The sequence below is a fragment of the Lepeophtheirus salmonis genome, unplaced genomic scaffold, assembly GCF_016086655.4.
Source record: "Lepeophtheirus salmonis unplaced genomic scaffold, UVic_Lsal_1.4 unplaced_contig_4165_pilon, whole genome shotgun sequence".
NCBI classification, from domain to species: Eukaryota; Metazoa; Arthropoda; class Copepoda; order Siphonostomatoida; family Caligidae; genus Lepeophtheirus; species Lepeophtheirus salmonis.
In genome coordinates, this window is record NW_027294220.1 from 150,058 (window position 1) to 166,049 (window position 15,992).

Consider the following 15,992-nt stretch of genomic DNA (forward strand, 5'->3'; position numbering starts at 1 on the left):
AATGTCATGGAAAATAGAGAACTATTAGAAAATGGAAATGAGATAAACAAATAAAATAACTTAAACCTTACTGTCTATCAAAATGTTACAACTTAATTACGTAATTTGATTATATATCAGTCCCTGAAATGTGTAATAGAAATAATAATATATTTTCTCTAATTATCTTATTTTTCCCATCCCTACCAGATCAAAATAAATTAAAAAATTGAACAAATATAGCCATTTTTAGTACATATTACATTGACTATATTCAAATATAAGTGTTTATCATTGGCATTAAGTGACATTCAGCGAAGATATAAAGTCTTTATTTATTCCTAAAGCCATTTGATGAAGATTTATAGGAAAATTTTTCCATTTTATGTAGTAAAAACATCAACTTTGAGCCCCAAAATGACATCTCCTTCAATTATGATGCAATTTATGACATTAGTGAAAATGACACTGGGCTACCAAGTTGTACATTTACCATGTATCGAGGCGTATAGAAAGGAAACAAAGCATCAAATAACCAATACCAATAATTGAAAGTAACAACTAACTTCTGATTTTTGGAATGTCACGAAACAAAAACCCTGAAAATTAACATGAGAACCCTGACAATTTAAAAAATATTTTGTTTAGCTGTCATGACGTTTCATGAGATCAGCTACACTCAGCTGTGACATAGACAGGAAGGAAGGGGAGAAGGAAATGAAAAAGGACATTGGAAGGAGTTACTCAGAGTCCAACAAGGTCTTACAAAATTGAAATAATTATATTAAAACGTAAATTCACTGTGTATTGCTTCAAAGTTACAATGCTATTAAAAATATTAGGAATTAATACATTTCCAACAATATAACATCAAAAACTGTCCGTAACGCTAAATCAATGAGAGCCCTGAGCTTGTTTATTGCCAATAAGATGGTGCCATTTGGTGGAAATGTCAGACAAAGACACCTTAAGTGTGTTTCTTATGTCCAGTCTACTCCTTTGCCTTATTTTGGTGGTTGTTACGGCAGAAAACCCCACAGAAACTTTCCAAAGGCGCTTATTTCTTACTCATTAGATTTGTGTTCTCAAGTGAAGAGAATACAGTCATTTCAAAGTAAAAGACCACTCAACTTAGACTGGAGCTATAATAAAGGGAGACTTACTAATGTATCCAAAGGAGGAGAAGAAGAAAATATTAAGTATGAATGCAAATAACAAAAGAGACCGGAGAACATGTAGTATGTACCATGAAATTCGATGAGTTAATTAAAAATCATCAACCCAAAAATAATTAAAAACTACCTTGCAGAATTAATTATCTTTTGTAATTTGAGTTTATACTTAATATTTTCTTCTTTTCCTACCAACTGTTCATAGATGAAGTACTAACTCACCCTTTTAATATCTTCCTAGACTTAGATAATATATAAAACAAAAATGACTAATTAATTTTTTGTGAGGCCTGAGGATAAAGAACACCACTCTAGGTTATAATCTCACATTAATAACAACAGCCCGGGAATAAAAAATTCATTCTTTAGATTCCCAATTCAAAAAGAAAAAAGGAAAGTTAAAAAATATACCTAATTTTTTATCACTAGTAGTAGTGGTACTGACTACTTCTAGTTACCACTGACAACAAAAGGTCTTGTAAAAAAACAAAAATATGGCGTGCACTTATGGACATTCTTAAATAAATACTAGTGTTGGGTTTCGGTCAGGAAATCCGGTATGAGACCGTTATATTTTTATTGGACCGAACTAATTCTGAAACTAAAAGCTCGGTCTGGACCGAGTCATATAAAAATTCGGTCTACTTTGGTACCAAAAATAAATCGGTCAAGATTTCACAGATAAATTATTCATAATATGAGAGCATATGTTTTTTTAAGTACAATGAAGTTATACAAAGTTTAAACAGAGATAGATTTTGATCCCGTCGTCTGTTATATGCTTACGGTATTTGTTCGAAAACTTATCGTGTACTTTTGAGATTTTTGAAAAAATTAATGATAGTTGATCAAGAAAGAAAAAATGGTATATGAAACGGAAAAAAATCGTTCAAAAAATTGTGACCGAAAAAGTTGGTCTACAATGTCAGACTAAAAAAATGGTCCACGGTCTGAGACCGTGGTCTGGACCGAAAAATTGATCCGAATCGGTCTAGAAAAATCCCTTAAGACCGAACCGATTTTTTTTGTTGCTGTAGCGAGTCTCAACACTAATAAATACGTTACACATTTGTGTTGAATGTTGATACTTGTTCCATTAATCAAGCCGAGCACTCTCAATTTTTTCTTTTTTTTTATTGTATAATAGTTTCAATAATTATCTTAGAAGTAAAACAACTCAGTTTCATAAATTATAAGCATATATTTTTGAGGAACATGAAATTGGCTGTGATTGGCGCGGGTTTGCCGAGGACGGGGACAATGTCATTGAAAGAAGCCCTGGATATTTTGTATCCGGAGGGGCCTTGCTATCATATGCTTGTTTTTTCTCATGAATGGAAATTCCAAGGACAAAGAACATTGGCATAAGGCTATATCTGGTAAGATTTTTAATTATTAATATCAAAATGATACATATTATCTGTTTTTATATATAAATAGAATTTATTTGTCCTTTATGGGCGACCACACCGTTGTACGTAGAAGGCTGAAATTTTACATGAGTGATTCTTTTGAACCTGATGAGAATAAGAAGGGGGTGCCGATTTTTTTTTTTTTTTTTTTTTTTTTGAGGGGGATTATCATATAAGGGGCTTATTCTATACCCAAAAACAAGGTTGAACACTGAGCGGGCATGCAGTTCTAGCGGTTCAAAAGGTTCCAGTTCTTTAACCGCTATAACCGGAACCGACAACGCAATATATTACTTATCGGTCTCCTTCTTATGCTTTTGTTCCTATATAGAATATATAAAGAAAAGAAAATACTTATTATAACAAATAAATTAGCTTTAAGTAATAAGTCAATTTTCTTGGTTTTTTTTTTGTAAAGGCAGTGGTTTTCAATGATTCTTTTATGTTGCCAGAGTGATACAGTTGTATCTAAGTTTCAAATAAGTAAGAGCTTCTTATGGATCTGGAAAAAGTGTTGTAAGCACTAGACAGTGTAAATACAAGAGGAAAGGGTGGGGTAGATTATGGATCTAGGTCCGTTACTAAGCTCGTTAAGGGTACTATAATATAATAACTGAAATATTCATTAAGCCAGAGTTTCCCAAACTTTATTATGACAAGCTCCCCTAAACTAATACATTTTAAACTGAGGTACCTATTATACGAGTTTTCGGAGCCCCTGCTGGAACTTGGGGTACTAGCAAGTTGCATAAAATGTAGCTGCGGCCCTATTTATATCGAATATCATTTCCTGGGCCCGAATTTTCTAGCGAACCCCTTGTTTTAAGTGCATATTACCAAAATGATCCTCTATACAAAAGAACCGAGACCCATAAAGCTGAACTGAGACCAAACCGTTCAAAAGAAAGAACGTAGACCGGGACCAATAGAAACGCTAAACTTGAACTGGGCACAACCTATCCCAAAACACAAAAACTGTTTTTGGGACATCAATAAATAGATATAAAGGGTTAAGACATAAATCAAAAAATGATCAGCGTCTTAAAAAAACTATAGAAATAACAACGTTTTCTAAATTTATTGCAAATCAAGAAAGTTATGGGCAAAATAAGAAATCGCTGAAAATTGCATTTTCTTCTTTCTTTTATTTTCCAGGTGCAAAATTTGAATTTTCGATGGAATATTGGATTCGCAGATAAAATAAAGTTTGTAGAAATGTGTCTGAATATTTCTTTACATATAAATTTGACTCAAAAAAACTGATGTTTATCTGAAATATTTGTCATTTTCTGAGTAATTTTTTCCTTTATCTCATCAAACGTCAATTTTTAAGAAGAAATCCACAAAAAAAAAAAAAAAAAATCATTTTGCACGGAAAAAACTAAAATTAACCAATTTAGAAGGGTTATTTTTTCGAAATCATTTTTATCCAGAACTTTTAATATTTGTAGGTTTGTCTTTATCTGATACTGATACAAATATGAAATCATTCATTATTTTAATTAAATTTATTATTTACAGGGAAGACTACAAAGGAGGATTGGTATACATTTTTTGATAAAGGTGGATTTCGATGTGCCGTTGACTTGCCATCATCATATTTTTATAAAGAACTTTTTGAAGCTTACCCCGAATCAAAAGTTGTTCTTACAGTAAGGGACGCTCAAAGCTGGCATGATTCTTGCTACTCGACAATTTTTAACAATAATGAAGACCATAGAATACCCTGGATCTATTACTTCACCGGATTAGCTCAACGCTATAATGTATTTGTTCACTCTTAGATATGAATCTCCGTTTCCATTCATTTGAGTAACGTTAATTTCAGCGAGGGTCATCTTAGCAAGATTGATTTGAGTTATTATATATTTGGGCAATATTTTTTTCGGTGTCCTTCATTTCAGCGACATTTCCATATAGTAAACAATATAAGATGAATGCCTTCATTATTAAAAGTCATAACTCTACAGAACAGTTTTAAAGGCAAATTGAAGAAATCTAGCAGGAGTGAATATGGCTCTTATCGGATTGCTTCTCAACTCTGCATACTTCCTTGGCGGGAGGAATTAACAAAACTTATTGAGTTGGATGTCATTCAAGCCTTTTGATCAATGGGTACTTTTGTGAGTAGGATCTTTAACAAAGGATCATTTTCTTTATCAAATGTTATAATAGTAAACTTTGATTCATGTACCATTTTGACTTTATTCAAAACTATTTGTATTTTGTTCCTTATAGGAAAAGGCTTCAAGTGTATTTGGACGGATCTTTTTGGATGCTAACTATCAGTCTGTTAGTTTCATTGAATGAAGGAATATTTCACCTTCTTAAAGGACAAAATAAACTATAGGCTATATTCTATAGCTACTCTTTAAACCATTATATGAAAATATCGATGAAATGAACGATGCTGAAAAGAAGCACGTCCAAATAAATACTTGTTCAAATGAATGTTGCTATGATGACACTCGCTGAAATGAATGTTGTTCAAATGAATGCACGCCATGAATTTCTTAACATTTTTATAAATATCATATAATATCTATTTATCGCATAGGTAGGCCAAAGTATTCTCAATCAAATCGTTCCTGGGTTTTCCATGAGTTTAAAAGAAGCAAATAAATCTGGCCCTGAGGCATCAAAAGCATACTTTGAAAGATGGAACGAAGAGGTGAAAAATAATGTTCCGGAGAAGCAACTTTTGATATTTAATGTCCGACAAGGATGGGAACCTCTCTGTAAATTTTTGGATCGTCCTATTCCAGATGTTCCTTTTCCTAAAACTAATGATAGAGCATCAATCAAAAAAATATCACGCAATTTTGAAATATTAGGTTGGATTGTTAGCTTTGGTATAATTGGGGTCATTTCAGGCTTACTTTATTATAGTCTGCAACTTTTGAAATGACTTGAAAACAATTTTTAATTATCATTTAACAAGTAGACAATTGATGCTACCGTGGGTTAAAATCAATCATTTTTCGTTTTTATTCATTTTTAAAACAAATATCATAAATATAATTAATATCTCGTGACTCATAACCAATGATTTTGTTCATTGTTGCTCCTCTAAAACATGAGAGGGGATTGTTCCAGTAGGGTCTCAAGCTACAGTGGGCAGCAAAGCCATACAATGCAGTCCTTGCTGGAGTTAGTTGACTAGCTGAGATGCAGGAACTCTCCTTGTCTCTCAATTCTAAAATGACTATTGGCATGTTTCAAAAGTGTCCTTGGAGGGCAAGTAGCAGAGCTGAAAGAGCAGACCATTCTTGGAAGACTCTGATACATTAATCTGAACACTGCACATAATTTATCAATAAAATAATTAAATTCTATATATATATATTTATTAATACACAAATATATTCTCATTTCTAGATAGTAGCTACACTTGTTATACTCTTAAAGGTAGAAATAATAAAAAAATGCTGCCTCTAGTGGACACAAAAGTAAGTTTTGACCAAGTCATTTTCCAGGTATTGATGAAGTTGGGCCTCGATGCCCGCTTGGAAAAATGTTTTAATCTGGTCCAGCTTTCCATTTTTTACTGGGTTGCACTTTTTGAAGGAATAGATAGTTAATTAAAGAATATCTAAGCTCTATTATGCCGTTGAGTACCATTTAAAATAGTAGGTATTACTGACATTTCAGGCTATTTTCGATCTTACATGTCAATATTATTTGAATTTAAGAAGTAAAAACGATCATAACCATTTTATTTCATAAAGAAAAAATGTAATCTTGCATAAATGGTCCAAGAGTTCGTTCCAATTAATCCCTCTGAACAAATCGCCTTGTTGGACTTCTTCATGGTCTTAGTGATCTATGAGACCACATTTTCCTTTAACACTACCAAGTAGTCGGCCGTGGGTGACCGGTATCCAACAGGAAATCAAATTGGACACATTTTTTCTCGAGTGGATGCCACAATCCCCAACATCATCACTGAGGCCGGATGTTTGGTCTTGGTGACTTTTCTGATGTTGTTTTCAGCCTGGCCAAAGCATGCCACCCAATCATTTTGCGTGTTGTAGACGGGGTCAACGGTAAAGGTCTTTTCATCAGAGAAAAAAGTTACCTAGTTGCTATTGTGCTTCAGATCATTGAAGAGTTGCTTTCATTGCTGAAGACAGAGTTCTTTTTGACGTTGGGACAGGAGTGGCTCTCAATTCTTTTTATCGGCCTTCCTCCAGCCTTTTGGATGACCTTGCCCACAGTAGACCAATGAACCTTCTTTTTCTTGGCTTACTTTGACATCTTTATAGTTGGGTTGACCATAAAGTTCTCTTTGATGTCTTCAGGTGTCACTCTTTAATGTTCTCCACAAGGTTGTCCCTATCAACCAAACGATTTCTGACCCGACAGACTGTGGCCTTGCTGACTTCTAAGGCTTTATTATGTCCGAGGTGGTCCTCCCGTCCGGAATTAAATTGGCTATGATGGCTCTTTTTTCCTCCATCGCGACATATACATAATTTTTATTTACAACATGTACATCAATCAAAGGTTTAGAATCTAAGCTATTCAAAAATAATCGAAACTTTAAGATTTAATCAACAACATCTATTTAAAACTGTATTTATAGAAGGTCTCATTAATTTTTCCACACCAGGGGCTAAGTTTAACTCGCTCATCCTCTCCCTAATTCAATTTTTTATTCGTATTTAATATACATTCTCCTTTTTCTGCTTTTACAATAATTTTGTTTTTGGATTTTTAATTTTTGTGGCGCATTTTCGGATCGACAACCCGTAATTAAAAAAAAAACTTTTAGGCACGGGGAATCGATCTTGGTGTATGGAAAAAATCAACTAATTAGATACATTTTAAATTTGCTCGACAGAGCCCAGGAATCTGATTTGATCAGAATCAAACATAGTTAAATGTACGTAACTTAAAATTCTAAACAACTTGTATTTTATGTTTTAAGTCTGTATTTGTTTCTGTTATTGATATAACTGTGTTTTTATCACTGTTTTTCTAAACAGGACACACACACATGTAGATATTTGTGTAGGGTTGTAGGATATATTATTATTCGATTGATCTTTCAATACTAATGTGATTTGTTCAGAAAGTCGGTAGAGTATAGAGTATTTGTGAAATTAGTCGATTTGTAGTCGCATGATTCAAATGTTTTGATTCAGAGCCAAGATCACAAAATATTATTCCATACTATAAATTAAGATTAATTGATTCTTAGATGTGTGTAGTTTTAATGAAATTGTTTATGTTGATTTATTATTTGAGGAACTAAGAATTTAAATTTAGTTTCTAGGGTATGATTCAAACAGATTTTGCAGATATTTTAAAATTTGTGACTACAAATTATTGATAATTATACTTATTATCTGGGTTCCAAACGGACTTATAATAACTCTTTGACTCCCTGCTCACTCATCAGACATAATTACTACTTCATGGGAATTAAATGTATATCTAGTTACATTAGAATCTGCAGATATTTTACAGCAACAAATATACAAAAAAATTATCCAAAAAATTTGTGACTGAATATTTTATACTATTTAATAAAAATGTATTCTAATTCCCAAATCCAAATAAAAACTATTGATAATTATACATAAATCAATTGTTCTATTACAGCAACAAATATACAAAAAAAATTATCCAAATAAATTAATGACATTGTTCCATTAATGTGGGAAAACTATTTAATAAAAATGTATTCTAATTCCCAAATCCATTCAAATCAGTGCGTAAATACAGACAATTTTACTAACTCTTGTCTCAATCAAATGTATTTACTCAAAAATACATTAATTTGATCCTTATAAACTCATGAATTGGGTATATGAGCAATTGATACAGTCTGTATGAAGTTTTATATCCTTTCATATTCGGCAACTAACATAAAAATACATAATCAACGTAATGAATTAATTACATTATTATTCAAAAATCAATAAAAAATAAAATATTTCATATTATTTTGAATGAAACTTATTACATAATCTTGTACCAACACGATCTGAAGTTGACACTTAATTTTTGAAGGGCAAATTCATCTGTTTAATGGTGCTTTTGTTGTTTTTTACTATGAAAAACTCTTTAACATATATCTACTTTCATTTTGAGTTGTATAAATTACGTCAATCCATCATTTTTTGCTCAAAAACAATTCAAATATTATCTCAAAATGGACGGGATAACCTAAAATATCCCGAAATGTTTGATAAAAAATTACACCTACACAAATATTATAGCTTTATAACTGTCAAACAATCATATGAGTTTATCCAGGGAGCAATACATACATGGAGAGCACTTCTTTTCAGAAAATACATAGGTTGAGATAAACTTTAGTACATCTACGTGGCGTTTGATTGGATAACAGATTATAGGTAGATATTTATTATTAAATAATATACCTTCAAAATACCTTTAATTCGGTATATCCATTTTTACGGATTCGGAATATTGTTTTTAAATCTTTGAACCTAGTTATCTGAATATAATAAAAAATAGTATAATTTATGACTGGCCGTAAATAGATTAGATGGTATGCCTGAATAAGGGGAAAGAAAGGAAAAAATTCCTTTTCCGTTGAGATAGCCTTGTAAGTTACACGCTCATTCTTATTTACTTTTACTCCAATTATTTGTAATTGTAAACAATACGAGTGTCGAATCCAACTAACGAATCCTCCTTCCTTTTCAGCAGCTCTTTGACTCCTTCTCATAAACACACCACTTCTTACAAAAATGCCTCCTCGCAAGGGAAAGAAGGAAAAAACCGAAGAGGTCCAAATTCAATTAGGCCCTCAAGTTCGTGAAGGTCAAGACGTTTTCGGCGTGGCACACATCTTCGCCTCATTTAATGATACCTTCGTTCATGTCACGGATCTTTGCGGTCGGGAGACCCTTTGCCGTGTCACTGGTGGAATGAAGGTGAAGGCTGATCGTGATGAGGCCTCTCCCTACGCCGCTATGTTGGCTGCTCAGGATGTTGCCGAAAAGATAAAGACTCTTGGCATCACCGCACTTCACATCAAGCTCAGAGCTACGGGTGGAAACCGTACAAAGACACCCGGACCTGGAGCACAATCTGCTCTAAGAGCTCTTGCTCGCTCCGGAATGAGAATTGGGCGGATTGAGGATGTGACTCCCATTCCTTCCGACTCCAACAGAAAGAAGGGTGGTCGTCGTGGTAGAAGATTGTAATCATCTCGCTCGTCTCTTGTTTTGTGTAATGTTCCATGTCTGATCCCAATAAAAGAACTCTGGGAAGAGGATTATACTTCAATATTGACTCACTCTCATTTTATTCATATAGTTTGATAATGATTTGTTATGAGTATGTTGGGTATGACAATAATCCTGCGTCACTGTTACTTAACTCTTAAATACCGGGAGGTCCATTTAAATCTGAACACTTACAATTCAATAATTAACGAAGTTTGAGTGCTTGAAATTAATTCATATTTCGATACATTAAAGCATAAACAAATAGTTACAAAACAAAACAAACCTGAGCTCTCTAGCTTACATACACTTCGAGAACAGGACAGTTGAATACATACACGAATTTCTATTCACGCACTCCAAGCAGTTGAGCATCTCCTGACCACTGTCTGCAAGTCCGTAACGTTGGAGAGGAACGTTGTTAAAAAGGCCAAATTGGACCTGGAGGAAGTTTAAGAAAGTAGACCAGGCCAATCTCTTCTAGTCCATGAGGTTCCACTCATGAGATATCGGGAATAAGACCAGACTGTCCAGAGAGCTATCAAAAAGTGGGTCGAGAGTTGCCACATATGATGGAAGAAACCCATTCCTCTGCTGCAAGACTCTTTTTCGAATTAGTATTTTGAGTTCTTATGAACTCTTTTTGACACTTGTGGTCCCACTCGAGAAGGCCTGCAGTATCCGTCATCCAAACACCAAGGCCCTGAAGTCCAGCATCCACAGCGGATGCCAGGACTTCCGCCCCTGCCTGAAAGCCATCATTGCCGCTAAGGGCTGCTACATTAATGGTTAAGAGAGCTCAGAACATATTTGTCTATAGTATTTATTTTGTTGCAATTATATTGTTAATTAATAAATTATATCTTGTTGAAGTTTAAAACTCTAAGTGTTCAGATTTTAATGGACCATTCGGTAGAATGTGTCTAATCGATTTTTATTACCATACTAGCTTCTTGCATGGTTATCAAAGTTCCGGAAATAGGATTTCCTTTCATGACAGTAATTCTGAAGTATTTAATTGTTGTTTATTTTATCTTAAGATTGTGAATGAACTTTCAATAGTAAACAATACCCCATGTGTAGTATAGGTATTGATGTAAACCTTATAGTAAAAACTTAAGATTTTGGTATTACTTGATACTATCTCGGTTTGATTTCCATGTATGATCTCATCTTGATTTGTTTATTAAATTAAATAATCACCTTGAATTTCATTATGTAGTGATAAGCTGAGCTGCCTATTAATTGAATAATCATTAGTATGAAACTGTACATTCTTACCCATGGACCTGGTATAAAGACGGCACTTTTTTCTTTTATTAAAGTATAAAAAAGAATAGACTATGACTTAGTGATGGCCGATGGGTCAGTCCTATAAACGTATAAAGTTGGGTCCTTGATGACGCCACTAAACTTCATTACTTTTTTAAATCGAGTTAATACTGACTGCCTTAAGACACCTTCCGCAGGATTATATTTGGGGGGTAGAAAAACAAAATGTCGATAGAAATTAGAAATTCATGGTTCGGACTAGGCAAATTTAATTAGTCTAATTCTCGCAATGTTTATTTTAAGTACAAAGAGGTTCAAATTATTAGAATTACAATTCATAATCTTTTCGATCTTTCCATTATAATCAAATGCATGTGATAGTTAATATCGTCAAAACATAGTTGCTCTAATTCAACTTTTGTTACGAAGTGAAGAAATTGTATACTCTGTAATTATCTGATTGTAATACAAAGTGTGAAATATATCATGATTCACAAGAGACGTTGCCTTTATATGGATTTGAGTCGTAAATTGTATTACTTTTCACTCGACTTCCCAAAAATTTTGAAGGACTTGAGGTACAACAGTTGGGCTTAGTCATCAGTAAGCAATTATCCTTTTCAAAATAAAAATGTTGTTCCCGGCTTAATTCCACATAGTCATTGCCACATAAATCATATCACTTTTTGCACACTGGAAGGGGCATATATCTTTTGAGATGAGGCATACCGAATTCGATCTATGACTTAAGCTGATACTTGTCTAAATTAATTTATCACACAACTGATCTAGTTATAGTTCCGACTATCGAATAGCTTCATATTATTATCCGTTTTAAAGGAATCACGTTTTTGGAGTTTCTATCCTGAATTGATTTAATAAAAGACTATGTTTCATAAAGAACTATAGTCCATGCCCTAAATGCATTGGAGTGGGGAACAATCCCGAGGAATATTTGAAGAAATACCCCCCTAAAAAGTTCTCAAAATATAGTTACTGAAAAGGGTTTGCAACATGATCAAAGTTACATCTATTAATTTGTGATAAAATGGATCTGTAGAATTGGTCAATGTCAAGTCATACCCTTACAGACATGACAATTCTCTAATCAGATAAAATAAGAGACTAGATATGGCATATGTAAATATAATAAAGTAAAATATATCATGAATATGTTACATAAGCTATAATCATAAAATTTAAACATATTACAGATATGACATGTGATATTTATGTAATGACATAAAAAAACACAGAAACATTTGAGCAGATGTAATAAAAATTTTAAATTTAGATGTGTTTTCATCTTCTTTCATCAAAGACTTCCATGTTCTCTAATAATTAAGATAAAACAAGAGATCCAAGGTATTCTTAACAAAAGATACTTGAATTCTGATATCTACAGGGATGATGATGGGATCAAAATTTATCCTATGAAAAAAAACAATCAATTTTCCTTTTGTTATGAACATGTTCGTACAAGTTGTTAAAAATTATATAGTATTGTAATCATTGTTGTATGTCTTTTTTAATTCATCCTCAGGCACAATGATTACTTTGTAATTTCAATGTATGTAGATCAAAAATTTGAAGAATAATAGCTAGGAACGTCTAATCTTTTCCTATAATATATGTATCAGTTTGTTTATGATTCTTTATTAGGATTAAGATAACGGTGAAGAATAATATTAATAATTAAGGCAATACATACTATTAATGGTGCATGTAAAACTAATATTACCTAATAATATACTGCTAGTATTATTAATTATAAGCTTACTTTGTTAACAATCCTTTATCTCTATGAATACACTTTTGAACTGATTCTCAATTATACGAAATTATTTAAGAATAAGCGTCTATAGGAATACGGATGTATATTTATTAGTTATTTATAATATGATAAAATCATGACAACAGCATATTCATTCTATATATTATTTAACTAAGCATGTAGCAATTACCTTGGCAATATAATATTTTTACTATTTTGCAGAATGTTCACCTTGACAACCCTCCCTTTTTATACAATGACAACGTATTTATTCATATAAATTGCAATTAATAGCTTAACTAAAATTAACTTCGGAGGTATATATGAAATAAATTATATCTCAACCTCTCAAATGGAGGTAAATTTTAAAATGGAAATTTGTATTTAATAATATTTTATTCTTACATATTCAATATACATTCATTGAAAATAAAGGATATTAATAATTGAGATATGGGTAACAAAAATATCATTCTTATAATATACGACCAATATAAAAAAACACTTAATTAACTGACATACATAACATTAAAAATATACCTTTTTTTAAATGAGCTTCGAAGAAGTGAAAATATTTAAATAACTACATGATATATAAAATATATTGAAGATTGATCTTTGGTGTTAGGGTGTATGTTCACCATTATAATTAGTTTGAATTAAAAGAATAGTACGAAAACATTAGAAAGAGCGGCTCCAACGCCCAATCCAAGACCTAGAAACGCAACCATTAAACTAGCAGCTGTTGATTGTTCTTCTGGTTTTTTTATAATCCCTGGAGCACTCATCATACATATTGAGCTAATGTAGCCATTGGAGACAGAGAATAAGATCATTAGCAAAATGTAAATGGTATCAGATTCAAAAATGACGGAGGTCATATGTCTATTTGAAGGAGAAACGTTACAAAAGAGAAACAGAGGGATGAAAATAACTCTGAGAACTGCAGCCATCAGAATATACCACGAGGATCCACGTAAATGAGGCTTGGGAAAATGTAAGACCTCTGCAAGGGATCTCCCAATGAAGTCACCCACATTAAAAGTTAGAAAACAGGTTACAGGAACAAAAAACTTGGTACTCCACGTTCCTGATCCAGTTGACTTAATAGCAGCGGTGATCCCTGGAAAGCACCCCAATGTTACTACGAATACAAGGAAAACACTGAGTGCATAAACCCAAATTTCTTTAAGAACAAGAAGAGGATTCACTTTTAGTCCTGAGCTTTCAGGTGGTGGAGGAGCCTTTTCCATGAGCTGGTCTCCATCTGGATTGATTTCCAAAACGTTTTTATTCTCTCCTTCCCCATCATAGTACTTGTAAAACTTGGTTCTTGTGACAGCTACAAAGGCAACTAAGGAAGTGAGCAAGAAGACACAGGCAATAATGAAACTGTAGAAGCCAGAGTTTTGATCACTCGCTCCAAAAGCTAACATGACAATATTTGTTGCCGATGCAAAAATCCCACCCAGAGCCTGGCCAGAGAATACACCTCCAATATAGTTAGCTGGAAATTTCCCTGCAACACCCAAAAGTCCTCCCTATATCGGAAAAAAATGGATTTTTTAAAATAAATGTGAGGTGGAGGTAGGCAGATGCACTCACTTGAAATATGGCAGCAAATGTGTTGATAAATACAACAGAGATGAGCGTAACGTTGAAGAACATACTTTGCCATTCATCTGTGTTCACCTTAGCCATGATACACGTATAAAAGAAGAATAGAATCACCATAATGAGAGAGAAAAACAGTCGAGGCTTTGTTTTAAACCGATGACCAAATACTGCATTGAGAGTGAGGAAAGTGACGTTTGGCACCATGGAGGCCACAGAGAGACGTGGATTCCAATTATCCTGTAACTCTGTGTTAGAATCTATGGGCATTGTTGTATTTTCTACAATGGCGCGATATTTGAAGAACCAGTAGGCTGGTACAGATATGAAAAAGTTCCATGGTAGAAGGGTGCAGATCCCTAACCAATAAAATATGATATAGACCAATTTCCATTTGTCAACCGGGGCTGTTGACTTTTCCATGGTTTTTTATTCAATTTAAGGGAGATTTAGATACGTTATAGTATGAAAAAAAGTGGGGAAATTTGTTAAACACTCTTATTTATACTATGTTTCTTCCTTAAGCCCACTGATTGATTTATCTTTCAGCTCCCCCTTGCCGGCTTCACTGTGCTACTATGTCTTTACAACTACTAGTTACTATTACGATGAGGAATCTCCCTTTATTTTCAGAATTTGCTTTCTTCCTTGAATTTCACTATGGTGTGTGTAGATTGCAGCAGGAGAGAAGAGCGTGCTCTTCCGTGCGTGCGTGGATCTGGATGTTGTCTTTCCACAATCTACATACTATTTCAGACTTGCTACTAAACTAGTACACCTAGCCTCCTTAATATAACGTTCTAATCTACCAATGGGTAGATTATTAATCACATTTTAACATTGATTAAAGAATAATGTAATTAATTATTGTTTATACATATATAAGAAACGAATAAATCATGTATCTAATTACACAATAGACACTTGTATCGAATCATCTTAAGTAGTGTTGTGTCGATCCATATTCTGGGGCGTCTGGAGAATAATATTTTGGAGGGGCTTGGGTTTTTGATTTGTTTTTTGGGGGAAAAAGTCCATAACTTTTCACAAAAAGTTTGAAAAATCCTTTGATATTGACAGAACACTAATTTTTTTGGAATCAAAATTTGAAAAATAAAATTATTTGAAAATAAATTGTAAAATGAAATTTCAAATATTAAATTTTTTGGAAAAAAAATCGAAAATCCACAGCTATTCACAAACAATTAAATTTTTTAGAAAAAAAATTCAAATATTTACCCAAAATGCCAACAAAAATCTAGTAAAAAGGAAAAAATACTTAATTTGGGGACTACAGCCCCTCCAACACACTCCCTGGGGACACACCTGTTATTTAGGATGGAAGACCGCAGTCACATGTTAAGTCTCGGTCCAGTCTAGTTTAGTCCTAAAATTAAAAAATTCGGTCCTTCATGACGTAATTCAACTTTATTTCTTCTTTTTTTAATACGTTCTAGTACTGTCATTCCGAAGGATCTGTCCCAAGGACTGAAATGATTGTTCCTAAAACCAGTCTGAATAAATAAGGACTGACACAACACTAATTTTAACCATCTTAAAAAAA

The 15,992-nt window shown here is 33.0% G+C and overlaps 3 protein-coding genes across 5 annotated transcripts; 2 read left to right on the top strand and 1 right to left on the bottom strand.

Annotated features, from left to right (window-relative positions):
* The first annotated feature begins 2,295 nt into the window (after positions 1-2,295).
* LOC121123264 (uncharacterized) lies at positions 2,296-5,947 on the top strand. 2 transcript variants are annotated; one of them, XR_011784168.1, is made up of 4 exons: positions 2,297-2,530; positions 3,719-3,768; positions 4,085-4,329; positions 5,121-5,947. XR_011784168.1 is itself a non-coding variant. In XM_040718394.2 (3 exons), exons 1-3 carry the CDS (start codon positions 2,482-2,484, stop codon positions 5,469-5,471), a joined length of 645 nt encoding a protein of 214 aa, XP_040574328.1. In that variant the 5' UTR covers positions 2,296-2,481; the 3' UTR covers positions 5,472-5,947. The 2 variants fall into 2 exon arrangements, 1 of the variants encoding a protein (XP_040574328.1); XM_040718394.2 differs by lacking the exon at positions 3,719-3,768 and having other exon boundaries at positions 2,296-2,530.
* Positions 5,948-9,002: 3,055 nt separating this feature from the next.
* Positions 9,003-9,829, top strand: LOC121123057 (small ribosomal subunit protein uS11A-like). Of its 2 annotated transcripts, none has more exons than XM_040718138.2 (2): positions 9,003-9,143; positions 9,245-9,829. In XM_040718138.2, the coding sequence occupies exon 2, from the start codon at positions 9,289-9,291 to the stop codon at positions 9,745-9,747; it is 459 nt and encodes a 152-aa protein (XP_040574072.1). In that variant the 5' UTR covers positions 9,003-9,143; positions 9,245-9,288; the 3' UTR covers positions 9,748-9,829. The 2 variants fall into 2 exon arrangements, with proteins under 2 accessions (XP_040574072.1, XP_040574073.1); XM_040718139.2 differs by having other exon boundaries at positions 9,124-9,187.
* A 3,348-nt stretch (positions 9,830-13,177) lies between these two features.
* LOC121122807 (equilibrative nucleoside transporter 1) lies at positions 13,178-15,097 on the bottom strand. The gene is made up of 2 exons (XM_040717858.2): positions 14,420-15,097; positions 13,178-14,355 (listed from the first exon to the last, which is right to left on the bottom strand). Exons 1-2 carry the CDS (start codon positions 14,849-14,851, stop codon positions 13,474-13,476), a joined length of 1,314 nt encoding a protein of 437 aa, XP_040573792.1. The 5' UTR covers positions 14,852-15,097; the 3' UTR covers positions 13,178-13,473.
* Between the last annotated feature and the right edge of the window lie 895 nt (positions 15,098-15,992).